At 42.9% G+C, this 27,949-nt stretch overlaps 1 protein-coding gene across 1 annotated transcript; it reads right to left on the reverse strand.

Moving 5' to 3' along the window:
* Positions 1–27,695, reverse strand: LOC139926216 (mitochondrial intermediate peptidase-like). The gene is made up of 19 exons (XM_071917846.2): positions 27,281–27,695; positions 26,925–27,098; positions 26,391–26,479; positions 26,069–26,155; positions 25,749–25,812; positions 25,400–25,582; positions 24,550–24,706; positions 23,901–23,949; positions 23,031–23,091; positions 22,749–22,801; positions 19,872–20,025; positions 19,698–19,775; positions 18,825–19,032; positions 17,617–17,726; positions 17,154–17,228; positions 15,379–15,495; positions 11,129–11,250; positions 9,376–9,449; positions 1–730 (listed from the first exon to the last, which is right to left on the reverse strand). Exons 1-19 carry the CDS (start codon positions 27,425–27,427, stop codon positions 630–632), a joined length of 2,103 nt encoding a protein of 700 aa, XP_071773947.2. The 5' UTR covers positions 27,428–27,695; the 3' UTR covers positions 1–629.
* Between the last annotated feature and the right edge of the window lie 254 nt (positions 27,696–27,949).

The following is a 27,949-nucleotide window of genomic DNA, read 5'->3' on the forward strand; positions in this document are numbered from 1 at the left end:
ATTTGCAGTGATATATTTTACATTACACAATATATTTTCCATTATCATCATCAGTGAGCATTGAGAAAAAGGCAAATAAAAGTATGTACAAAAACAATCCTGTAAACATATGCGGCTTGGCACAAGGGTATGAAATCAAATTAATAATTTCCATGATACTATTGTTATTTGTAATATTGGCGACACAGGGGGGTCCAGAGCATTGGGATAAAGTCTGTGAAGGGAACAGGGCTCTCCTGAGTCTAAAACCTATATTTACACATCATCGGGTCCATCCAGGAGCATGGAGAGTTACAGATAACACTGCTAACAATGCTACAGCCTTGCTTTATGCTTGTTATCATTTTAAACCCTAACCCTATTTTATTAATTCATACCATATTACATTTTGTTGACAGCAGAGACAGACAAATATGTAAAAATCATCATGACAGGCCAACAGAAATACAAAATTGAAAAGAAAGAATTGGTTCACAGATGAAATAAAAATACTTAGTGTAGTGAAGATGAGTGTGTGCCCTGCTGGTGTGTTTTCCCCCCTTTGCCCCGCCTCTCTGTGCGGATCTATAGTGCTCTCCCTTTCCCCTGTGAAGGTTGAAGTCCGTTTCCATGCCGACCAGAAAAACCCCTCAGCCTTCAGAGTCCATGAGGAAGGTCTCAAAGTTTGGGTTGAGCTCGGACACCAGCGCATCCACAAAGTCCTCAATGGTGGGCCGTCTCTGCAGCATCCCTGTCACACAGAAACACAAAGCAGCGGTCTTAGGGCATGTGTCCGGTCCGCTACGCTGCTTTTCTGCCAGAAAAGCGCTGGCAGGGCCGCTGGGATGAACCGGAAAAGCACTGTTGCTGTTTTTTTTTCCATGACTACATCACGCCTCATCATTCTAATGGGAAAAGTGCAGTGATTTTCTGAAACATTTAAATATTTTCAACCTGAAGTAACAAAACAACACTCTGGGATAAAAAGACAATGTGCAGCCACTTACATTCTCCCTATAGTGAAAACAATTTTTTTTTAAAAAGGCACTGGAGCTTAGTGGACACGCACCTTTAATAGGCCCATATAAACCAGATATGATATGATCTAACAAAATGTATGTAATGAAACAAAGCGATGAAGTTCTCAACATCTCTCATTCCCGCTTTCAACTAAATATGAAAGTGTAAATTTTATAGTGTTGATAGGGTTTACAGGGCTGATACTGAGCTCTGACAACACAATAGATTGTGACTAGCGCTGCAGAGCGAGTATGACTGCGTTGCCAGCAAGCCGCTGTGAGCAAAGCGCTGGGAATATCTGTCTGTGTTTTCAGAGCCTGTCTGCTAGCTCATGCGTGGAGGGCTCCCTTGCTCGCTTTACAATTCCGCTGCACACCCGCTTTGAAGTCAGTTCATTTCCCCTTGTGTAGCTGCCAATGTAAATAGGCGCTCTCCCCCTCCCCCTCTTTCCTGCATGGGTCACCTCCAACACACACACACACACACACACATACAACACACACACACATAAACATGTCTGCACAAGCACGCATGAATGGAGACGCAAAGAGTTTCACAAAGGGATCCAGAACTACCACATGGACACACAGACGGCAACAGACGGACAGTCACTCTCACACACACACACACACACATCAGGGAGCCCATCTCGGAGGAGCCGCTGTCCTAGAACTGGCTCAGCAGGTAGAAACTGAGCCCTGGTTTGGAGCCCGGCCTGCGGTGAACCGCCTTGCATGAGAGCAGCAGCGCAGGGATTATCATCTCCTCTTACCCACCGGTCGCACCCTGCCCCTCGGCTACAAGGTGATACCCACACACAGGGGTCCTGACACACCGCAACCACAAGGCCCCCTGATCCGAGGGAACAAGACGACCACATGAAAGCGGTGATTTCCAACCACAAATGATAGCCCTAATTAAAGACCTGCATGATGTTTTTGCTGTGACCGCTGTTGACATAAATGGCACTTGATGACCCCTTTAAAGTGGAGACCAAAATCCTATGAACAACTCAAGCTGCTTTAATACACATTAATACCGAGGATATCCAGTGCAGCCTATCACGTTACACCTTGAAACCCCTCACGGAAAGACCTTGCCAATACAATTTCCTGAATAAGGCAAAGTGCTTAAGTATTACTTTTCCCGATATTGCAAATACTGAATTTCACTCCAACATGATGTCAGGGTGTCAGAGTACCAGGCTAAACTCAGCACTGCATCAGCCCAATATTCCCGCTTAGGCACGGACATCTCAGTTTATTAATTACATGAAGTTACAAGCTATGCATAACCATTTGATTATGCATGTCATTTTATTGCTGCGAGGAATGAAGCAAACGTGTTTTGTGGCCATACTGTACTTTGTAATGTGTCATGGTTTTGTGTACAGTGTGAGAGCCAGGCAGAGTAGCCACACATGTCTAAAATGTGTGGCTGCTGTGATCACTGGATAATGATGATGTGATACTATATTGATCCCTGTAGGAAAATCCTCTTTGTGTGTTTGCCCTACTCCACAGGGAGGTCAGAGGTCAGGGTCAGCTCCTGAACAGCACCACTTTTTACTAATTACTGACACATGACACCAAAATAATAAACAAACAGACACACAGGTACAGCATAAACTCTGAGACGACACTTGTTCACATGCTTGTTTTTTTTAATAATTAGTCCTATGTGAGCACACGGAGCTATAGGCTCAGCTACTGACTTGGATACTCCATACGCTGTCTGCAGCGTCACTAGCACTTTCTCTAATAGCGGCAATTTCCTGACTGCCTATCCACAGGGGGATTTGATGCCTGGAGCCTCGCCTGCCACAGGTTAGTGTGTTAAACAAGCAAAGCTAACATGACAAGAGTGATGAGAGAGGCCAAGAGAAAGGGGGAAGGGAGGAAGAGAGAGAGGCAGAGATGGAGAAGGGGGGTCTGATCGTGAAAGAGGTTAGTCAGGTAAACAAGAGCGCCCTAGCCAGCTTCTCATCGCTAACAGCTCAGGGTGTCAGCACCTGGGCCTCACGTGGCCTCTAACGGTAGACGAGGAGAGGCTCCACAATAAGCAGCGAGGAGTGAGCCTTTTCTCAGCCAAGATCCCTGGGAGAGTTCGAGAGGAATGCGCAGATAACCTCAAAGTCATAACAACCCTGCAGAGGAGTATCTGATCTGAGGAGCTGCTTTTATAGATATACACACAGGGAGGCGGGGCTGAGCGAGACAAAACAGACTGCTGGGGTAAACATTCGACATGCTGTAAAATGGTAATAGCTTTGTAAAGCCAACGGGCGTGAAGAGAAAATGGAAGCGTTGCTAGTGTGGGTTAGCTGTACCCCACAAGTACCTGGATGACCTGAGTGCACGTATCTAAAGGCAGACACTTCTGAACTCTGCAGAGGGCTAGACTGTTAATCATGAAAATGTGCGTGGAAATCCGATCACAACCTGCCAGGGCTATAAAAACTTCAACACAGGATTGTTTGTGCTGTATCAAACACGTTTTTCATAGTCTGTAGACTACTGGGTGAAAGCTTGCATTTAAAAGGATTAAACTTGACAGTACACATAGGATTATCTCACCGATGACAGAGACGAGTGAGATCTGCACTACAGATGCACACGGGCCATCCAGCTACTTGCGGTTTACAGCTAACTCAGTCGTATTGCTACCAGTCTCTCTTCATGCTCGATAGCATTACAATGGGTAAAATGTACAGGCAGCCACTCTTGGCCACGCACAGAGGAAAATCCAGAGCCAAACTAAGGATAGGCTGCGCTTTGTGTCCATTGTGGCAAGAGCCTTAGGACAGAGGCTTTGCCATGTGAGTCATCTAGTCTTTAGAATTTCCATTTCCATTCATAATGGCACTGACACAGCCATTGAGACAACAAGGCTTATACCCATTACATCTCATTACCCATGCCTGCAGCGTTAGCCAAGTTGGCTGATAAAGGTTGGGTAAAAGAGTGGGTGTTAAAAGACACATAAGGATCTCTTCAAAATAAAAGTACATCTTTTTTTAAACCTTTATTTAGCTACAGAGGAATTGCTGAGCGTAAACACATTTTTTCAGCAAAACCCCGCTTCACAACAGTTACACACATGTTGGCCACTGAACAGCCAAACTGGAGCAAATGGGGGTCGAGTACGTTGCTCAAGGGTACCTCGAGAGTACTTGTCGAGGAAGGGGAGAGCATTACTCACTTCACTTTCCCTGGACAAATTTTACGAGCTGGTCTGGGAACATTCTAGTAACAAGGCCGCTTCTTTAATCTGGCTACCACCACTCCATCTTGAGAGAGTGAGTGATTTTCTAAAAAGAGAATAGACTGATGCTTGCTCAGAGCAATGAATACTCTACAAATAGTCTCTGAAGAGAATACTGCATTCAAAGATAACTCTTGGCCTTATCCCCTGCTCTTCCAATGAAATAGACTGAACAGGTGAATCCAAGTGAATGCTATGATCCATTATTGATTTCACCAATCAGATCCATTTCAAACGGAGACGGGTGACACTGACTGTGCAAAAGAAATGAAATCTGGAAGGCTGTCCTAATATTTTTCCAACACTGTGTACAAAATGAAAATGAAAACTACAATCCTTTAAGTAAACAGAGCTTTACCTCATACAGTGGAGTAGCCTGCACAGGATTACTTGTTTATTTACTTAAAGGGTGGTTGGAGATGGGTATCAGTGAAATGAAGGCCTATGTGGCTGGCTAACAGCTCTGAGCCCATGGTAATGACAGCTCTAGGGACTGGATTTCAGCAGAGCTGCATCAAAATTGCAGCCCAGCCGGCACCAATTGCTTGTATTTATCAAACATCTGAGTTCCAGCCTAGAACAAGTTTTGTCTTTCAAGCTATCACAGTTAAAGATGCTGAGAGAGAACTGTCTGATGATCGATATTCTTCTAAGAATTGATAAATTAAATACCAGTCCCATCTGTTACAGCAATAACACCTGAGAGGGCATTCTTCATTGTGAATATGGGTATGATGGTGAGGCTTTGATTGGCAGGACTGAAATATGGATATTGACAGTAAAGAACGCCCTCTAGAGTAGTAAGGCTTTTTCACAGCTTTTACTGACGCATGTGTACTGTCTGAAAAGCTTTCTTTAAAGTAGTGTACAATCAAAAAAAATAGGCAGAAAACTCAAAAGTTCTATAAATTTCTATCTGGTTCCCTGAGAGTTTGTGTAGCAAGCCGTTCCATTTTTCATAAAGCACCTCGCTGTGTTTTATGGCGCTAATCAGCATTGTTGGAACGTGTCTTTGACCAATCAGACTGCTTGGCTGAAACTGGCTGTTTCATAAGAGCTATTGATCCCAATCCCATGGGTCGGCTGTGTGCTGTACTTCAGGCAGCCACAGGCTTGGTTTAACTGGTTGACTTGATAGGCCGATTGCACGCACTCACAACTTTGAGGGTGCTGCAATATGCTGCACAGAATATTTAAAATGTGAAAAGACTGTAGCCTACAGTCGCTTGAGCCTCGGCCTGAATGCCTCTGTAGTATCATAATCATTGTATGTCTACGAAAGAATATTCAGATACTGACATGGACACAGTGCTCTATACTGCTTCAAACAATAAAGAGATAGTGACATTATCAGGTTAAGTAATATTCATACTCATAATCGTACATTTCAAAACACATTTCTGGCTGCTCCAGCAGCACTTTAGCTTCTGCTCATAACCATTTGAAACATGTCAAGGTGCGAAAAGCAATTACCTCAGTCAAACCTGGAGGCAAACCATCGGCTCACTGCCTCTATAATTACACCTTTGAAGTTCAGGAAGCCTGCTTTTTCTAGAAACCATGTTTTCAACAGGCCAAAAAAGCCAGTAAGACAAGGGTGATGACAAACATTGCACTGGGCAGTTATTTTCTGCTGCAGGATGAGTAACCTTCTTTCCTAAAAACCACTCTGCTTTACAGTATGGGCCGAGGAGCAGCAGTGTGGTGGAGGGCAAATCCTGCTTAACTCAGTTAACCCACCTTTCTATTTGTGATGATATTGATAAGATATGATTGATTTATTGACTTTCATTATGCATTGCTTTGCAGCGCTGTGGTCATCAAGAGGCAAATTCACATCAGCAAATCAGGGATAAGACACTTCACTCTGTACCTGTGCGCCATCACACTTTATCACAGTGTACAGCAATCATTTTCTACAAATCATGTCTATTCTTTGAGCAGCATCTCATGAATAAAAGGCCGTAAATTTTGTATTATTGTAAAGTCCCACAATCCTTTTCTCGTATTCAGAAAGAGCTACACGACATTGTCACAAATGTGCTGTGGGACTGTGCAGCCCGCCGCCCTCTGGGGGTTTATTAGCTTCCATGTAAGCCGTCATTAGAACTTTCTACTTGCTTGCGCCAACTGAGCCAAGCTGCCTCCTGACAAAGAGGTAGCGGGGTCCTGGGACCCGGCTCCCAAGCCCCAGTAGATCCATTATCCCCCTGGTGTGGCTCCTGATCTGGGCTAGGCAGTCGGGGCTATGGGAACAGGTCGGCCCATGAAAGCCCTCTCTGTAGCAGGGCTTGGGGCGGCCTGGGCTCCTGAACATAGAGGTTCAGTCAGTGTGTCCCGCCAGTCGATCACCTTTCACTCTCTCCTTCTCTTTCTCTCCTTTTTCTTCTCTCTTACTCTCTCACTTTTTCTCTGACTGACTCTCTCTCTCCTGATGCTGCTGTTCGTGTTTAATGCCAGGGTTACATTTCAGCACCGTCTTTCCTGGGAAACATCCAATAGCGGGCATGGAGCCATGCAGATAAAGAGTCTGGCCTCCGATTAGCCTTTCTGGGCCTGCTCCGGTTCCCCGTGTGCCCTCCTGCCCCCTCTACCACCTGGCCAAAGGGGATAGCAGGGAAATGTTACACACCTTCATCCACAAGGGTCTTTGTTGGAAAGGATTATGTGCAATGGGTTGGGTCTGGAATCTGTGTGCTTCTTATAGTCTTTTGGCCTAAATACAGCTATGGATAAAAAAAAAAAAAGTGACTGCTTATTCGCTTCAAAGTGTTCCTTTTCATTTCCCAATAGGCATTCAAGATGGCTGCTGTGAACTTCTCAACCCCACAGAAAACAATGGTGAAAAGCTAAATGTTTCAACACATGCACTTACTGTGTAGTTTTATGACTGACTAAGGCATTCATGATGATAAGTTAAATCATAAGGACATATGTAGCCATCAAAATGCTCAGGCGGCTAGATGACAGTCAGCTTTCAAAAGGTCCCCAGGTTAAGCATTTCTCCAGATATGGAAGGGATATTATTATAAAAAAAGAATGAAATGCTCATAAATACAGGTGCACAGAGTAAAACTACACTGAAAACATATGAGATATGAGATTAAAACTAATGTCTAGCCAAAGTAATTTATGGCAAAATACTTAAAGGCTCCTTTGATATTGTTTTTGTTAATAAATTAAATTATTTTGGCTAGACATAAGTCCCAATGTATTTTTGACAGTGCGTTACCCCAATTTTCAAAGACATTTCAGTAGTCATAAGACTCGTATTTATGGCTGGGAAAGACAGCCAGACGGATCCAAATGACCTTGATAGCTATTCTGTGCATGAGGCCTTGGCCTATAATTAGGGTAGCATCCACTTCAAAGGGAACCATAAAAGCAAGTATTGTCAGTTCAACAGCAGTTAATTGGACAGCAGATCTAATAACAAGGAACTGATCTCTTGGTGGTTGTAATTTCAGAGGCCGGGCGCAGCCCCGGTTGGAGTTGTCAGGGGGACAATCCCGTGAAAGAGGGAGGAAACAACCCTGAGGGAGAGATTTACAGTACACTCCCAATTGTCACCTGATATTACTACTCTCCCTCGCTTTCTGTCTCTCCGACTCTTTCTCACCTTGCCTGCCATGGTCGTGCTGCCTTCTGTTATCATGTTCAGACATGCTGCAGTGACTGCTCAAGGAGGGGAGGGGAGGGGAGAGGAGGGGGGGGGAGGGGGGGCGGAGGAGAGCAGGATGATGGGCGGAGAGGAGGAAGTGATGGGAGGAAAGAGGAGGCAGTAGTTTTTGGCCTGTCAGGCCGGCAGACATCCATCACTGGCAAAAGACAAACCACAGCTGCTGGTAAAATGATGTGACCTGACGCCACAGTTCAACGGTCAAAAACCTGGGATGACCAAAGGGAACCTCCAGTGCCCAGAGCATTGTGTGGTGTGTGTTAGCGGTTTAAAAAACACACACATTTTCAAGATTTCAAGCACACACTATACTATAGGGTGGGAAATTAACATAATCTCAATAATGGTCATATTTTTTGTTGTGGATGGGAAATTCATAAACGCCACGCTTGGCCTACAACAACATGACTGGCTGTGTCTATGGGTTGACGAAGCCCGTGTAAACAAAGATAAGAAACCTAGTGAGGCGTGTTAAAATAGTAAATATGTTCCATTGTGAGGCCTCCAGCACAGAGTGGGCCAAACCACAACAGCAGCAGCTGTGAATACCTGAAAGAATTACGACCTGACTAATGGACTCTGTCTGATGACAAACTCATGTAACACCAACATTCCCCTCAGGTACTCTGCAACACAAACTTTACAGCTGATGTTAAAGTGTCATGGAATCAGGAAAGCTCATCAATCTTTAAAACTTAAAGGGATAAACAAAAAATATCTTTAATCACCTTCATTACCTAACTTTTTTTTTTTTATAGGTTGGATCCATACTTTGTCATCAACACAAGTTGTAACTAGGTAGCTGATAGTTTTCCACTTCATATGTGAGGGACGTGCTGAAAAAACACCACCAAATCCAAAATCAGTTGACCCTCCAGGCTGTCCAGCATGCCAAAAAAATTTCAACAACATTACATAATGGTAATTACTAAACCTATTTTACTGGTGATACTGGAAGCTAACTGATTGACACTTTAATTCCTAAACTGCAGACAACCCGGCGATGAACTCCTTAAACTTTTCAAATGGGAAATAGCACAACCTGCACACAGGGCATCCTGTACATAGGTGGGGCGACTACAGCCTGAAGGCTGCAGGGTGGAGAGGTCAGGAGGAGGCTCAGAGAGTTTAAGGCAAAGGGATCATATTAAAGAGAGACCAAGAACTCAGGACTGGAGTAGTCTAAAATCTTACTGGTAAAATAACTCAGGAACCCGTCATTAAAATCATGTTTCACTGACTTTTACTGGTCTCAATCACAAAAAAGTGTATGTTTTCTGCACACTCATATACCAAATATGCACAGAGCATGTGACCCTGTGCATATTTGGTATATGAGTGTGCAGATTTTAAATCGGTATGAATCTAGGCGACCGTGAGGGTTTTTTTCCCCTCACGGTCGGGAATCACCAGTCTAAAACATGGTGCATTACCTTCCACCATCAGCATGGGCTCCTTCGCTCCTCCATGGGCCAGCATCTCCCGACGATAACGCTCACCCATTTCCCTGAGAGAGAGAGAGAGAGAGAGAGAGAGAGAGAGAGAGAGAGAGAGAGAGAGAGAGAGAGAGAGAGAGAGAGAGAGAGAGAGAGAGAGAGAGAGAGAGAGAGAGAGAGAGAGAGAGAGAGAGAGAGAGAGAGCAAGGGAAAGAAAGACAGAGAGGAGAGAGATAAGATTACAGCCACCTGTATTCTCCCCTATCAGTTCCTCATACCCTCCCAATCCCTCCACCGCCGCTCGGAGCCCAGGGCCAAGTCTCTTAAGCCGTCTGTTAACAACATACTGGTGACAGGAAAGAGAGATCTGACAACTGCAGGTGGAACTAAAACAATATCAGTGGGAAAAGGGAAGACAGGAAGACAGAGAGACAGCGAAGGAAAGAAAAGAGAGGTGGGGGGGGGGGGAATGCTGCGGGGCTCAAGTCGAGGGAGATGCGGCAGAGCCTTCTCTCTCTAAACAAAGCCTTTGTGCTTTGTCCAGGGGCGAACACTTGCTGATAAGGGAGGGGTCTGGTAATGTGGATGCTGGTGTCTGTCGGTGGATTACAGCAGACACCTGCCAAGTCGGTGTGGGTTTCATATTAATGTCATGTTCAATGTCAGGCAGCAGCGACTTTAACAGTATCCAGGGGAAGGCTGCCTGTCAGGAGGCATTTGTCTCAGCCCTCTAAACGTAAAACAGGTTTACACTGACTGTACCTTTGCGTCACATCGTGGGGCTTTCACTAGGCTACGACTGGCGTAAAAAAAATACGCCAGTAATGTGCTAATCAAAACATACCTTAATCTCTCTCTGCAGAGACAAAAGCACAGGAACTGAATGAGTGATTAAAACCTTCTCTGACCCGTAAAGTAAACCTGAAAACCTTGTACTTCCACCTTTGGAGATTTTCATTGTTTTTGCTTGAATGGAAAGTTTACATGGTCCTTCATGCACCGAGTAAGTTACATCACCTTGGGGCCCATCAAACCCATTTAAAACACATTGTAGATTTATAAAATAATTACATGGGAGTCAGTGGAAAAGTCATCATCAATACTATCATCTGAAAATAAGTGACAGTGTCAAGATTTCTCCCTGAATTGGACATCTTGGATTAAGTAACAACCAATAGTGTACATGTAGCCACGGCTACTGAGATAATACAAAATGCATAGCAGACACCCCTTGACAGTGTCAGCGAGTCTTAATCATGCAGTTTAAAATGCTTTTAGAGATACAGATTAGGTCTCTCGTACCATGTAGTCAACTAAGATCAGTATTTTGTTTTTTGGGGGGGCATTTTAGCCTTTATTTGAAGGTTCACAGTACAGAGAGACTGGAAAGATTGGGAGAGAGAGAGAGAGGGATGACAAGAGACAAGAGGTCTGGGCCAGACGCACACCCAGGATGTTGTGGGTAGCCACCAGGACGCCCTATTGGATCATTATTTTATCATATAAAGGACAGAATGAAACTGATTTAGCCAGTGATCTTAACCTATTAAAGATAGAGAATGCAATGGCAAACGCTCAATATGAGTTGGTCTTCAATATAAAGGAGAGGAAATTTTTTCTTTTTTCTTTATAAGGACATTGATCATTGTGTTTTTTCCCCTCGCAGGGGCAAGGGGCATTTTTTGCTTGCTTGATTTCATGGTCGACGTTTTGGCCCTGAACCACAGTTAACACTGAACAGCTGCCTCACCTGTTCAGGGGATCCTGAACAAAGCACTGCTTCCACACCATGGAGGCCACAGCCCGGGACATGAGGTAGGAGTAGTACTTGGCCCCATAGCCAATCAGGTGGCTGAATCTCAGCTGCCACGCCTATACAGGAAACAAAAAATTAAGCCACAACATTAACATTTTTACCTGAGTGAAAAGGTAGAATAGCTTAAAGTAATCTAGCCGTCAACAGGTTTTACTGCATCAGGCTGGATGAGGTAGAGCAACGCACTGCTGGCATCAGAATCCTGGCTCCCATCTAAAGAAGCTGCACTTAACAAAGAGAGCGTGCAATTATCCTTTGACACTGTGTATTAATTTTGACAAAATGAAACATGTAATGGGTTTGTTGGAGCAGTGTGTGTGGTGAGGGTGCAGTACGGCAGAGGGAGGCCAGCGCAACCTTAAAAGGCTTAAGTGTTCCTGCTTGTAAAACCTGTTGAGGGAAGAGACGAGCGTAGCCGTTCCATCGCTGTGGCCAACTGTTCCAGTAAAAGGCACAAAGAAAGGTCATGGCGGTTAACTGAAACTAAAACTAGGCACAAAAACATCTGCATACACTGAAACTGAAAATAAAAGAAAATAAAGAACTGAAACTAAAATGTCTGCCGCCAAATCTAACCGAATAAAATAAAAATGAACCTGAATACTTTAAGTCTCTTGATTTTTTCTGCACTCAAGTAAAGAAGCCTCTAGTCTAGAATGGGCCCAGATCTATCAGTACACTGAAACTAAATTGGATATTCAATTTGACATTTAAAAAAAGGAAATAAATAAACTATAATAACTCTGCTGCAAAACATTTCTGGGCCATTGTTTGAATAGATATACACTCCTACTAATGGATAATTGTGTTAGCTGATGCTCTTTTCATAACCGATTCATGTTTTATACTGTTTTCATCGCCTTTGTTGATGTCATTATATTGGCAGGATAAATATATCTTTCCTCGATCAACTTCTATAAACAAAATATAACTTCAAAACCTGCCACTTGCTTCTTTAAAAGACAGAACGTGGAAATCCCTAAATGGTAGAAAGCCCCCTTCTCCTCTCCCTGCAGTCGCCTGAGGGGGCCCCTCTCCATATCTATAAAGACGAGCTCGTTTATGATCTCTGCAAATGGGGACTCCAGGGAAATTCAGCTGGCAAACACTCAAACAGTCAGCCGGTTAGAAAAGACCGCAGCTGCTGTAGTTAACAAAACTAAATTACAACTCCACAGATCCGCCAAAATCTTACATATTAACATCTCAGTGCTTCATAAGGCAACTGTGATCATTTTCAGAATCAGAATAATTTTATTCACCAAGTAGAAAAAAATATGTATTGTAGTATGCAGGTTATCAATATGCTTCTGTACCAAAGCCACCAAGAGAAGATCCTGCTACAGTTATTGTGCTTGGTGAATAAAGTGATTCTGATTCTTCAGGTTTAACTGCACAATCATATTATTAGAGCTCTGCTCAAACATAAGGAAATAACCAAATATATAAGGAACTCCATACTTCAAGCAGTAACAATGACATTATCCAGAACAGATCTCCAAAGTTACCATGAGAAACAATCAAAACTGAGCCTTAGTCTTATTTCATTGGTTCTGGCTTTTACTGACATGGTGGAATTCTGAAGACATACCTGTATCTTATCTCTGCCTTCATATTTTATCATAACATGCCAGAGTTCAGAGTGGTTTCCCACAACTATTCTGGATAAATTAATTAAAACATTTATTGGCTTTGTTCTGTTGCCAAAACCTTTCCCTGCAATAAAAGATAGGCTGAATAAAATACTGCAGGGTACTAATCTAAAAACAAGATACACCTGTTGAATAACCTCCAAAATACAGTGTACATTAGATACTATCTAATGATGCAGAAATCCCTTTAAAACCATCTTACAATAGAAGAAAATGTCCCTAGTAAAAAAGTGTGAAAACAACTGGTGAAGAGTATGAAATGGGGGCTGCTTATCCTCACTGTGGTGGGAGAGCGCTCTGCGGTCTGATCTAGGTGATACTACAGCGTGAAACAGGCTTAAGCTCCAAAGTGTCGGCTTGACGAGACCCATCTGGGCCCTAATGACTTTAATGGGGGTAAATAGCACTCCTGAGAGAGGAGCTGTGGCTCAGGAAACCACGGACAGGCCGAGGGAGAGAGGGTTCACTTTGTCAGCTGACACGGCGCTGACACACTGCCTCCAGTCATCTGGGTTACAAGTCTGTTTTTGCTAGTAAGAGTAGTACATATGAAAAGTTAAGAACAGGACACGCTGTCAAAAAATGAGAATGTCCACAGAATTAAATGATGCAAAAAAGAAAAACCAAAAGTGCAACAGTGACAAAAAAGCGCTGCAGGAAAAAACATGAAGATGGTTTAACCCATTATCAGTTTGTTCACTGCAAAGTTTAAAACCCACAGACTATGGAAAGTTGGCCTTTCATAAGAAGACGCTTTGATTGCATGGTATTTAATGTGGTATCAAAAGAATTACGGCTTGCTATTGATATTGCGGAAGCAGATAAGCTAGGGCAGCTATTGAAGAACTGCTTGGTATGCCGCCTCAGTCTTCACGAGGCGCTTTAAACACTCGTCACAACGTGCCACGAAAATGATTTTCAAACCTCCAAGCTCCTCTTTGTTTTCAATCCCTTTGCCTCACATCAAATGATTAATGTCAACTTTTTTGAGAGAATGTGAGTGGGTCACATGTCAGCTAAATATCCTTTTGATCCCTCCATACAAAGGCAGACAAAGTCAGCACAGGCTTTTACTCTGTTCCTCTTGTGCAGCAGATAAAAGACATTTTTGTTCTCTCCTAACTCAACTGGTGGTCTTTTGTTCGTGGTGCTAAGGCGCAACACCATGTTTTTACAGTAGAATGTGAACCTATATATGGCTGGGGTGTGCATCAAAAACACTACTCATTAAAAAAAAAAAAAAGGAACAAACACTTGGTCTAAAGCATTCAAGCCAAGAATCGCAGATTACAGAAATGTCAACATGGCTAGCAGAATGTCACGCTTGCTGCCATTTATTTCCAAATATTATCTTCGGCCCAAGGGTCTCCATGTGGTCTGTGTTACTCACAGCTGATCCTCTCTCTCTCCCTGTGCGCAGCGGGAACTGATAGCCCTGCTCTATAAACTATACACGTCACATCACCCCAGTGTTTATAATCTGGGGCTCTCTGTAACCTATTAGCCATTCAAATGTTCACTTTACTGTGGAAAGTTTTCCTGAGCTGTGTTTCCATGAGGATGGGTGGCTGGAGGGAGAGACAGAGAGGGAATAAAAAAATAAAAAAAGAATAGCGTGTTATTGAACGATCTAAACAAATCTGTTTTCACTCGCTCTGATCCGATGACGGGGCCCTCGAAACTCAGGCAACACAATTAAGACTGAGGAGTTCAAATGAGGAAAGTGATCCCAATGTGGTTTGCTGCGCACTCGGAGGCGACGTGTCTGTTAGACCTTTCAGTGTGGTTTGAAAGTTGAAGAGGAATGAGTGGGACAGCGGGAAAGTATATAACATAAACCACAATCCCCGGAGAGGCAGCAGGGTGCAAGCAGAAGAGTGGGAGCAGAAAGAGAGCAACTTTAGCCAGGCAGTTAAAGTTGGGGAGAATATACAGCAGTACTGAACTCTGTCTATTCCTGATGGCACCCCACATAATTATAGCCCAGAATAAATGCTTTCTGAAGGCCATTCCTGGCTAAATTATGACTGTGTTTTTGATTCTCTGCTCCCTCCTGGCTTCATCCCCTCGCCTACAGCTGCAAAAAGGGGGGGGGGGAAAGTGAGCTTTTTTCATTAAAGGACCGGGAGAAAGAGTTTCAAATATTTCCCCCGGGGAGAACTCATTCAAAGTATACCTCTGCTTTGTTATTTTAGCAGGGCCTCAAAAAAAGGCTTTAATCCCTTAAACGGTGCTGTGCCTGGGTAAAAGATATAAAACCAGAGAGAGACAGCGAGAGAGAGAGAGCGAGAGAGAGAGAGAAAAGGAAAAAGCTAAAGGAAACCTCAGTCACTTGGGTTTGTGCAGTCTCTGCGCTCTGTGTCCGATTGAGCAGTGTGAAGAGAGTTGTGAGGGGGATTATGCAAAGAACTTTCCTCACACATTCATTAACTTTGAACACTGTAATTGATCTCATAATGAAGTTCAAGGGACCACCAAGTCAGTGAAAAAAGAAAAAAAAAAGTCAAAATAAAGAGACATTTAAGGATGTACCGTATTGGGCGTATAAGGCAAACCGTAGAACTTCTGCTGCATGTCCTTGAGGATATCTGTGGTGGAGCGGTGCTGAGGTTTGCCGTGGTAGATCTGGTCCAAGACCGCATAGAAGATCTGCCCAGGGAGAAAAAAACAGTTCCTGCTGAATCAATCCTGCAGCTACATGCTTAAACGTTAAAACTGTCTGGACATATCCCCACTGCACTAAGTGTTATGTATATCAGTATGTCCCTGAATTGCTATGCTTATCGTCAATCACTCATTCAAAGCACGAGCACCAACACCACCCGTATGCCCATTGCAATCTTGCGAAAAAAAAACGAAAGACGATAGGATGCTGGTGAGGAATTTACATGGCAACAGCTTAAAATGCACAAAGACTTTCTCTAATAATTTTAACACACATTCATTGCCATGTGAATGAGTTAGTTTAAGATCAATTTCTGTCGGACATATTTGTAATTATGCCATCGATAACTACAGGGGGTGGACAAAATAACAGAAACACCACATAAAAAACGACGTGAACTTTTAAGCAGCTAAATTATAATTACAAAGACAGCTTCACAGGTGACTCTTATTAAGCTGAATGCCAACTATCAGTATGTGTCAGATTTAATATGGTCTGACAATCAGCACTTTTACATGTGACTTTTCAAAGCAACATGAGGTAACTCACAGTTCCAAAGAGGCCAAATAGTCAGTGTCCAAATTGCAAGTGTATCGGTCACAAAAGCTGCAAAATGATTTAATGTGGCAAGAGGAACAGTCTGGAAAATCATGACAACCTACACTTAACACAGACAAACTGCAGTGGCAAAGAGGAACAGCGGTCACAAGTCAAAGCTCACTGACAGGGGTAGACAGACACTTAACAGGATAGTTCCTAAAATATCACAAAACTGCAGCCTCAGATAATTACCACAGAATTGAATCCACACCTGTGTGACACAGTCAATAAAAATTGTACATTGTGAGCTTCACATACAGGTATTTCTATCAAGACATATAAATAAGGAGGACAAAACCTGGACCCCTGGGCTATGGAAAAAAGGTAATATGGTCTGATGAGTCGGCCTTCACCCTTTTTTCTACATCCAGATGGGTAAACGTTTGGAGAAAGCCAAAGGATGCTTTTAACCTACAGCGTCTGTTGCCACCCAGCAAATTCAAGAGGGATTTTTTGAACACCAAGATGAAGTCAAATGCCTTCCATAGACTCTTCAGTCACCAGATCTAAACATCATTGAACCGTTATGGGAAGTACATTTCCACCTCCTTCATGCCTCAAAGAACTGGAGGCTTTCCTTCTTGAAGAAAGGTCAAATAACCCACTATACACAATTCAGGACTTGTATGACCAAAGCTGTTCTGAAAGCAAAGGGTGGTCCTAACGCTTATTAGCGACTTGACATTCATATATTGTCGTTATGGTTTCTGTAATTTTGTCCACCCCCTGTATTTGGGCAGCATACTGACAGGCTGGTCAGGAAGGGCTCATCGTAATCCAAAGATTCCTAGTCCAGCCTCAGGCATTGGCAGTGTACAATACTGCTGAAATGACCCTGAGCAAAAGCCCCTGAACTCCATGTACACATCCACCTGCCTGCCACAAGGACAGGGATTGGAAACTAGCTAACCTTAGTTATGAATACGTGGTTGCATTTGTCCTACAGTTGCATCTGTTCTTGTAAACGTAAGCCATACATATAAATAGAATTGTACCTGATCTGTATTGGGGGTGGGAGGGGTGGGGGGTGGGGTTACTGTACCTGCAGCTGGGTGTCTGCAGCTCCGCACACCTTTTTAGACTCACAGAGGCGAGCCACCATACTCTCAGGCAGAGGCTGAGAAGACAAGGAAACAGAAAGGGAGTGAAACTGACAGAAAGACATAATATTCATCTGCCTTATATCCCAGTGCACCTAATTTACTATGAAATGTTTTGTTTACTTTTGAAGCATTTCTGCTATATTACATCATACACATTGGAGACTGACCGACTGAAAAGATGAGTGACAGCTGAACTCATAATGTCAAGTAAAATGTATGTGGCTTAGCTTACTGAACAATGCGGTTGTTAAAATTGCTATAATTATGTCTTATTGGCATTCATTTCTCTGCAACCAAAAAGTAAAGGTTGATTTTAGTACAAAATTATCTTCGTATTCCATGATCAAAACTAAATGTAGCCCACGATTCACATAAATCTGTACTGGCAGAGTTTAGGTGTACCTGTCCAGTTTGATAATGACGGGCAAACTGGCTGACGACTCGATAGTCAGTGGCAAAGTACTCCATGAGGATGGAGGGGACTTCAGCAAAGTCAGTTGCACATCTGGTTCCTAGAGGAGAGAAGTTCAGAAAGTAAAACAAAAAAAAAAAGCCGACATGACGTCAGTTTAAGTACTTTCATGATGCTGTAGGAAATTTCAACTCTCCATATCCCCCCACCAACAAAAAATAACCGCACCAAAACTGGCCTGTAGTTCTGGTTTCTCTTTGATCAGCCAATCCTGGATGACGGTGTTGTGGGTTTGTCTGTATTGTTTCAAATGTTCTGGTGGTGCCTGACCTCACACGCCCCTTTAATGTGACCATTGCTTTTGGCCGGAATTACGTAATTTTGACCGCACACACAGGTGCAGGAGTAATATAAAACACAATAGTATAAATAATGGATATAAAAAATGGACCTTAGGACACCGCTAAAAAGAGAAAAAAAAAGATATTTCTAAGTGCAAAAGAGCAACTCAAGTTAATGCAATTGTCAGGAGCTTCCAGACACAGTTTGAATTTAATCAGTGTGTCAAGCATGTAAAACAGTCAATGTGCACAGGGTGTCCACTAAAAAAGCAGTCTCAAGTTGCCACATCATACACTATCTTTCAGTAAGTGGATACTGTTATTAGTGTGAAGTCAACGTTCTTGGAATCTTGGATTACCGGCCAAGTTATCCCTCAACTTTATCCGACAAGTGAAATAGTATTGAATGACAGCTTTGGTAGCCAAGGAGAATTTGAAGCTCTCCTCGGGGCTTATGGGATTAAACTTCCATTATCAAGTCGCTACACTGTGATGAATGGCATAAACATAACCTGTAGCTCAATATCCAACGATGTAATTCCAACTTGTGACATTTGGGAACTGAACAGCCATCATTGTCAGATAAAGAGCCTGTAAAATGTCAAGCATCGATCAACTCCCAGATTGCTGTACTGTAATTACTTCACTAAACCCTCTGCCAGGTAAACAGTCTGTATGAGACCTACTGTTTAATCCATGTGTGTAATGCCAGTTGCACTGTAATGTCTTACTGGCATGTTTGGGTTATTTCTGGGTTTGTGTGGATTCAAATAAAGCATTTAAAGTGTATGTGGGTGTGTGTGGGCGCGCGTGTGGACGTTGAGTTTGTGTGTGCCAGATGTATAAGGAAAACTCACCTGTAACGTGCTGGAAGCGTGTGCGACCCAGCATGGAGTGCATGGCGTGGCCCATCTCGTGGAAGAGGTTTTCCATCATGCCTGGAGTGAGCAGGGTGGGGGCGCTCTTGGTGGGGTGGGGCAGGCTGAGCATCAGCACCACAACCGGCAGCTGGTACTGTCCCGTTTCCTGGCACCAACGGCCGCCACGGATGGTGAAGTGACAGTCCTGGGACATGGGACGGAATAAAGGAAGTGGATGGGAAGAGAGGGATTGGGAAGAGGAGGAGGTATGGTGGAGAAGACAAGAGGTGGGGTGAGGGGAAGGGGTGACAGAGAGATTGTTGGAAGATAAAAAAAAAAAAACAGTGGATGCAGATGCACATTTTTTTTTTGAAGTCAGAAAATAGAAAATAACTCTTTACATAAGACATACAGTATTTCTCTGATTGTGATTATGCACTTTCCTTTCCTGGTTTCTACTGATTTACCTGTCATTACCTCACATACATAGCCTGCATCACACAATATATTGATGTTACATCCATTAATGGCATTGCAGCGCTTTGGCAATTTGGGCCTAGTTCTTCCTGTCCTTGCAAATTAAGATTATTTGAATTGAAAAACTGAATTGAGAATGAGAAACAGGAGTGGAGATAAGAGAGCGAAAAACACGAGCAACAGGAGAGAGCGATGCACCAAGGAAACAACACAAAGACATTACTTGGGGGCTTGAGAAGGATGCTGTCATTTTAGAATACAGTGAGCCCTATTTTTAGAGGAGAAAGGAATGTGAGCCAGTAATATTTATGATCTATCCCAGACTAAGTTTGTGCTAAGTTGACAGGGGCTCTTGGGTGGCTCTAGTGTGTAGGTCAGAGCGTGTATGCATACCTGGTGAGGTTTATCTGTCCGGTGGAAGAAGTCACAGTAGATGTATCCCAGCAGCCCCTCTGTCTCATGTACCACAGCCTAGAAACACACACACAGAGACACAAAGCATCAACACCACATTAGAGTAAAGCATCGACACTATCACAGATATTTTACGCTGTCAACAAGCCTTACCAGTTTGCGGACATCGTCGCTCCAGACTTCTCCTGCGCTGGGGTGTTCGGACATGAGGGAGACACCGTACAGCTGAGAGAAGAGGTTATTCAGGCCCTCCATGCAGGCGCCCAGGGAGAAGTAGGGACTGTACAGACTGGGCTCTATGTTGTACCTGCCATGACACAAACACAACCCAGAGCACTGCCATGAAGGAAGAGGCAGCCATGTTGAATGACTGCGATTGATGACAAAGAATGTGCCGTGACCTCTAGAAAAAGTGCTTTGTTTCTATCTGCACCTATGTAAAGTGGAACCCAAATTAACAACACGGGGCACAGCTAGGTGCAAGTTTTAGTCTAGTTGCCCTTAAGCTCTCTTTGACTGTTGAGAAAAAGCAGAAAGTTGAAAGACTCAGTTCCCTTGGTCTATCTTCAGATCACGCACACTTTTCCCCCATCTGGATGCGGACTGAGTAGTGCGTCAAACCATCTGAAACAGCCTGAGGGCCCATCCGCATATCACTTCTTGCCTTAACTAAAATGTGCGGAGAAACTCTTTTCCTATTGTAGACAGAGGATCTACTAGCATGATTAATGGTGAAGGTAAAGCGAGAGAATGACGTGTCCACCCTTTCTGTACATGTTGTGCTGCAGGCTACTGAACAGTGGGATGATTCACAATGGGTAAATATCCCTTAACATTACATATATGTGAGGTCAATGGGAAGGGCAAGGCACCAATACTGCCAGGGTTAGGGGGGGGGGGTGTTTGTTTCTCTACTGGGACCACCCATGCTTAAAATGTATGCATGGTGCTGTAAGGCGCTTCAGATAAAGAGAGTCCACCACACCAAACTGGTTATTTAGCTTGAACCCCACATTGCGTATATTATCAGTGACGGATAACAGACTGCCTACTGAGTACAGCTACCAAGTCTATTTACCACACACACAAGCACACAATCTGTACCTAATTTAAGCATGGTTTGAACAGTCTCCAACTCTAATGGTTGCTGAGAGAGAGAGAGAGAGAGAGAGAGAGAGAGAGAGAGAGAGAGAGAGAGAGAGAGAGAGAGAGAGAGAGAGAGAGAGAGAGAGAGAGAGATTGACTGCGCACAAACTTGTGTGTAGCAGAAAAACAGTAGCAGCTCTGGGCAAGGAGCCTCTTTTTAATGTAGACAGACTGCGTTCTACACTCAATTCTTCAGGGAACTCCTGCCAACTAGCAGAGCCCAAAGCCACCAATCGGACATGGATAGAAATAAGCGGTTACTGGGGATTTTTTGGCAGGGTGGGGGGGGGGGGGGGGCGGCACAGATTTTCCTTGGTTAAAGGAGGGGAGGGACAGCATGAGAGAGAGGAGGAGAAAGAAACACATCTACGCTTCTTCCACTGCTCGGTCAGAGGCTCTGCCAAAGGCCCATGGTGGAAACAGTCACTGACACATAATAGCGCTGTGACACACACACACACACACACAATTTGGTGGATGCTTTAATCCAAAGGACACGCCAGGGATCTAAAATGTCTGCAATAAAGCTTTAATAAAACCTTATCCAGAACGTTTGGCATGTGGCGTTATTGGTCTCTGGAGAGCGCTGGGAAGGAAGAGAGCAGTTCATTAATAACAGGCTATCTGTAGAAAGACAAGGTGGGCCAACACACAACTGGAGTGGGACTGACTGCGTCTCTCACTCAGCCATACAATATGGCTGCTTAGCCTGCATTTCTTTTTACCACTGAGTTCCTGAGTGCATCGGACAATCGGAGTTCGCAGCGTGAGGCAAGAGTATGAGTTTCAATAACAAGAGCCCAGCTTTTCCATGACCAAAAACATCAAAGTTGCTGCCTTTTTTTTTGGCTCAGAAAAGTTCTAAGGGAATAAATAAAACATAAAAGCAGCTAGTAGTCACTGCAAGATGAATATATGTTGAGAAAGCTTACAAACTCCTTTAAATGGACTGTGTAATTTGCATTGCTCAAAAAGAGCAGGTGTGGGGTAATATTATCTACATCAACTGTAAAAGTTGATGAAAAAGAAAGAAAGAAAACAAAAACAAACAAATTTGAGGACTAAAAAAGAACATGCAAATAAACCTATTTGGGTTCTTGTTGGCCTCTAATTGAATAATCTCTTCCTTTTACATGCACAGGAACAGCAATTAACAGATTACTGCTTAACTATTACTTCGGGCAAGGATCCTTACATAAGTAGGGGAAAAAAATACCAGCATTTGTTTGACACAGATCTTTTGTTAACAATCCTATGGAGCGTATGTTGACATCAGGTCAAACTGGGTGACAGAGAACAGAGTTTACTCTGTATCCATCCAGCAGAGGCCTGCTGCCACAGCAAGAACACTACTATCACAGCTAGAGAAAATGGGAAAATAAAATAACTGTAGAATTTGGCCAAATTCAATCTACAGTAACAAAGATGTGTGGTCCATGTGTAGAACCAATGTTTTTCTGCTGATAAAGTAGTGCAGGAAAATCTTTTTGGAGTTGCAAACTGCACTAGGAACCCAGAACCAAAACTAGGACTAAAACATAGATGGATGTGGAACTAAACCTAAAATTGCCACAAAATCCTGCTACTGTTAAGATTAAAGAAGAAAAATTAGAGACACTGAGCAGAAGCGCTTGAGCACACTAGATTGTATTGTCCTGAATGAGAAAGGAGCAAAACAACACGTATACAACTCCCATGCTTCTCCCCTAACACCTTTTGTACTATCTGATACCCGAGGAAGAGCTGGGACACAATAACATTTTGCGCCTCGCCGAAATATGGAGTTACAACCACCTTAAACCACCAAAAAGATATAAATCAATTTGGCTTTATCAAATGACAGCTGGTTGAAAATAACCGTTTCATGAGATGCCAAATACTCACCTTTCAGCACGCAAGACGCCACTGAAGTACGGATGATCCCATGGCATCAGCTCCTGCTGGATAATACAAACAAACAATACTGTATCACCATTTCCACATGGTATCAAACAAATGATATATCATTTCATAACCAATAATATTACATGAAACCATTAATAACATGGTTGAATATGTGAGATGTGTTATATTCACAATGACAAAAACCATTGGGATATAATTGGTCATGCACATGAGTAACCAAACATTTATCAGTCCAAAAGAAACACACAGATAAACACTCACGGAATTACGAGGGTTGATTTTTTTCTTCATGTCTGTCATCATTTTAAAGTCTTTTGCTGTTCTGCAAGATAAAAAAAAAACAAGTCAAGAGCTAATCGACTATTCACTGCATTCATTCATTCATTCATTCTCTTTATTCGCTTATTCATATTCAGGGTCATGGGGGGCTGGAGCCTATCCCAGCATGCATTGGGCTGACGGCAGCGAGGCAGGGAAACACCTTGGACAGATCGCCGCTTCATCAGCGCAGATAGACAATCACTCACACTCACATTAATACCTATGGGGTATTTAGAGTCTCCAATCCATCTGACTTGCATGTCTTTGGACTGTGGGAGGAAACCGGAGCACCCAGGGGAAACCCCGGGGGAACAAGGGGAGAACATGAAAACTCCACACAGGAAGGAACAGGGCCGGGAATCGAACCCAGGACCTTCTTGCTGTGAAACCACAATGCTAACCTGACTAGAGGCAGTCGAGTCATATTCTGCTTCAGGGGATGAACAACTCCATGGCTTCCTCACTTAAAATATGGCATCATGCTGCGTCAGCCCACTGATTTATAATTAACTGTAAATGGAAGCACTTAAGTCCTCTAGCCAGCCAAGCATCAAGAGAAGACATACACACATCCTCCTTTCTGAGTAAACAAGTCACATTTGCTCCTAAAAAATGATGAATTATTTCATTGTTTCATCATTCATGTCATCATTCATCATCAGTCATTGAGAGGTCGATGGGGTCTGGTTAATATGTGACGGCCTTTACAGACAATATTAAAAAAATCTGGTCATAATTACAACCATCTACCAAAAATGAGATCTACGTATTTTTCAGATCTGTGAGAAAAACTTTAAAAGTAGACTGTACCTGTCTGTCAGCTTGTCTGTTAGCAGCTGGAGGAAATTCATCACTGTCTCTGCACGGAAAATAAAAATAAATAAAGCAAAGTTACAGCTCAAGGACATATTGTATCTGAGGCTAGTAGCCAAAATGGCAGACAAAGCATTTAGGGAAAAAAATGTTCTATAGCTTGGATTTAACCTCTAAATGAGAACTATCAAGTACAAAAAGCTATTTTTTAAAATCATGACCAATATTGAATTAATCACCAATCTAAAATTAAAATGGATGTTAATGGGAGGGGAGTATTCACACATTTTACACATGTACCTGATGCTTGTATCCATGGCAACTAAGAATAAGCGAGCAGGTAGGAGTTCAGTGTCTTGCTCAAGGACACTTCGATAGGAAACTTGGCTGTTGTGGGGATCAAACCCCTGACCTCATCCTTATGGGACAGTCACTCTAACTGCTAGGCCAACCTGCCACCCAAATTTGAATTTTGTTTCTCCTGTATAATTAGTCAGAGCCTACTTAGGTCCTCTATATCACTCAATCATAAGGACACCAGCTGCTTACAGCAATGACTAATGATAACCATATATTCATCCTAAATTAGTCTACTATATACAAAGAGATAGTGTATTACAGTGTAATAATAATGGGAGTATATTACCTGGGGTTTTGGCCATCGTTCCCTTTAAAGCCCTGTGAGCGTAGGACTCGTAGCCCACCAGTTTGGCCAGTTTGTTTCTGCATTTCAGCAGCTCCTCCAGACACTCCATCAGATCTGCATTGGGATAGAGGTAAATCCTGTAGGCGATCTCCCGCACCTGGAATGCACAATACATCATAACATTAAATGTCAAAAAGCACCATGACATCAATGCTGTACAGGTCCTTTCACAAAAAGACTTCCTATTGGTCAATAGATCAAGGGAAGGTTGAGGATTTTTGGTTGAGGAGACCAATCTAAATCATGAGAGCCACTACTTGGATTGTGATATAGTAATTTCGATTTTATACATTGTTTTACCTTGTTCTGTTTTTTAAGTGACTTTTGACTGTATTCTGACTTTATACGTTGCTACATGTTATTGGTCTGTAACTTTTATTTTTGTCTGGATGCAGCTTTCTTTGCCTCCCTTGAGAGAGAGAGGTTACAAAAGTCAAATAAAATGAATAAAACCTACTCCCTTGTAGCGGTTAAATAGACCTGTTGAAAATACTTGCATGTGATTTTTGAGAGTGATGGTTTTATAGCTCATTGGCTTGTACTAGCATTGCTAAAATATACTTACAGGAGGCTGGAGCCAATATTTTAGAAAAAAAAATACTCTGCAAAGAAAAGACTTTCAATATCCCGATAGGGGGCTTGATTACTAATCAGGACAGGATAGGCTACTTGAAATCCTGAACCTTCCCTTGAAGCAGTGCTGAGTCAGTCTGAGTTTTTGTTATATGACAAAGGCGCCTCCTGCTGACCAATGGGAGAACTGTTCCATGGACCCAGACCAAACACTTACCAAGTCATCTGGGGAATCTGCATGCAAACCCCCAACCTGGATGAAGCTTCCCTCCTTTGCAAAGTGCAAGTGTAGATGCTCAGGAATTGCCGACCTCGCAATTCTGTTTGGCATGTGAGAGCCAACCAGAAACTCATTGTTGAGATCCAGGAGCTTCACGTGAAGGGTGACTGCCTCTTTCCTCTGCAAGGAATTAAAAGAAGTAAATCAGTTATACTGGACAGTACAGGTATAGTAAAAGACAAGATGTGTTTTCTGTAGATAACTAGTCTGTTCACATTCATGTCTCACAGGCTATGGAAAAGCCCTGATGGTAGCTGGAGAGACTACACATTATTGACCATCTCACCAGTTTTTCATCAAGATGAATTCCACTGATCTCAAAGTCGAACATGAACAACTCTGCCACTCGCCTAGAAAGACAAACGGGAAATCAACAGTAAAACTCACTATTAAACTCACTCTCTTTACTGAGTGGGTTATACGACCATTCCTAAAGACATTCATATAATTCTGTAAAGGGACATTGTTAAATCCTATGTCTAAGATATACTGTAGCCTCACCAACACGCTTATTTTTTGATAATAAGAGCAAATTTAAGCACTCACTACAGGTGTACAGAACCTACAGTAAAGCCACAGACTAAATAATTTGACAGTAAACCTCACCTTGTATCAGGGTCCAGCTGAGCCAAAACGTCTGGGTTGTCCAGCAGATTCTTTAGGCTCTTGCATAGCTCAACGTTAGTATTCAGCCTGAAAGATACAACCAGCGAATCTAAGCACCTGTCAAATGCCACCAAAAATCCATCTCAACTAGTGTGCTAGAAGCCATATCTTTTGTCCAGCATCTGTTTGGTACTGCTACAAGTATCTTCTCCCTATATACTGAATGTTACAATATGTTCTTTCATAGTCTGTTCAGTGTGCTTGACGATCATGCGCTATGTGTACTGTGGTGTATATTTGATCAATATCTAATACACCTTACTTCTCCACAACTGTACCAATCTCTATACAGGTCTTCTCTGCCGCCTCCCGGAACGCTGGATCTGGATGTGCTACTTTCACAAAGTCTGCCTGGTGTATGGGGAGAAAAATCTGAATTACAACACAATGCAGTATGGACTTCCTTGCCTGGTGAACTAGCCATCAAGACTTTGGCAATTTAGCTGACAGATAACCAAACATACTACACATAGTAAGTACGCAGTAAGTGAGCTGCAGGTAATAGTACAGTATCAGCTGCAGAGGAGGTACCGCTGGAGCTGGTGGGGGTTAAGTGCCTTGTACTAAAATGTACAGTCGTGGTATTGTAGCATCATAGACTTTAAGGACTTTCCCATCAATTGTATGACGCTCTTACCACATGGCTAGCCCTTCTGCATTCCTACATTTATGGTCACTATCGCTCATATGGCACAGATTTACCATTTTAGTTGTTAGTTTATTCATGTCTTCATGTGTGCCATTGTTTCACTTATAAAAATTCAATTTTGCATTTGATTTTGCATGTTGAACTTACCAGGTCAGCCACTTTACACAGACCATCTGAGAGCCGGTCAAAAGACTCCACAGTCTCAGCCCCTGGGGGCCCACAGCAGGCCTTCTCCACCAGGCACTGGGTGTCCTGCAGAGCTTTCTTTGTGGCGACCTGGAAGCCTGCAGGAGAGCTCAGCTCCGGCACTCCAAACAAACCCTGCAGCCAGAGGTCACACACACAGGGGGAATGTCAAAATGTGATGAGAGGACACAGGCAGATCAGCATTGGTTTGGCAGATTACTATTACGATTGTGACCAATGTTTATTTTATTATAAGTGAAGTTGTAAATATTAGTGCAGTACAATAGAGACATTTAAGAATCTGACACGATACAAACCAAGTTTTTTTCGAACAAGTCCAGTCTCCTGTGGGGTTTGGCATTGAATGCAGCTCCAACAGGTGACCATGTTGTGACATTTCTCCGAACATACGTCCATATCCCTCTGTGCTTTACAAAGTAAAGCAGTCGTTTACAAGCAGACATTTTGTACTAAACCTGTTTTTATGCTCTGGTTTCTCTGTTGATGGCTACTTCAGCTTGTACTGATAGGGGATGATAGAGGACATGCTAAACTTTAGCTTTAAGTAGGTTAGTTTGCTTGCAAAAAGCCGAACGAATAACTGGTACAATTGGTATATACGAAAATACTGTCCTCGGCGAAATGACAGACCAATTGACCTTTTGTATGGAAACTGTTGTATGAAGCGTAGCTGTCAATCTAATAAACAAATAGCTCCCACATGTTAGCCTGCTTGCTAGCTATCAAAGCCAATGTAGCTGACTGCTGCAGCTGGTATTTTCGTGAAATTGATGAACGAATAAATAAATATGGACGAAATTAAACTGCACAAAAAATATCGAGACAACACTGTGTATGTCATAAAGAATAGCACTACGTTTTATGAATGTTGATAAATGGCAATTATAATCGGAGTTGGTATTTTTTTCCAATAAAACATGTCGAAAGTACGACAAGTAAAAGATATGGCACCTCGTTGCTATGTG

The sequence above is a fragment of the Centroberyx gerrardi genome, chromosome 6 (assembly GCF_048128805.1).
Source record: "Centroberyx gerrardi isolate f3 chromosome 6, fCenGer3.hap1.cur.20231027, whole genome shotgun sequence".
NCBI lineage: Eukaryota > Metazoa > Chordata > Actinopteri > Beryciformes > Berycidae > Centroberyx > Centroberyx gerrardi.

What these genes read in the sequence shown, in the direction of transcription:
- LOC139926216 (XM_071917846.2), bottom strand. Translation starts at nt 27,427, where the DNA reads ATGTCTGCTTGTAAACGACTGCTTTACTTTGTAAAGCACAGAGGGATA. An exon ending in GGACAGATAAACCTCACCAG is followed by an intron (nt 19,033 to 19,697) that starts GTATGCATACAC and finishes CCCATGTCCCAG; the next exon opens with GACTGTCACTTCACCATCCG. An exon ending in GTTCAGGATCCCCTGAACAG is followed by an intron (nt 9,450 to 11,128) that starts GTGAGGCAGCTG and finishes TCTCTCTCTCAG; the next exon opens with GGAAATGGGTGAGCGTTATC.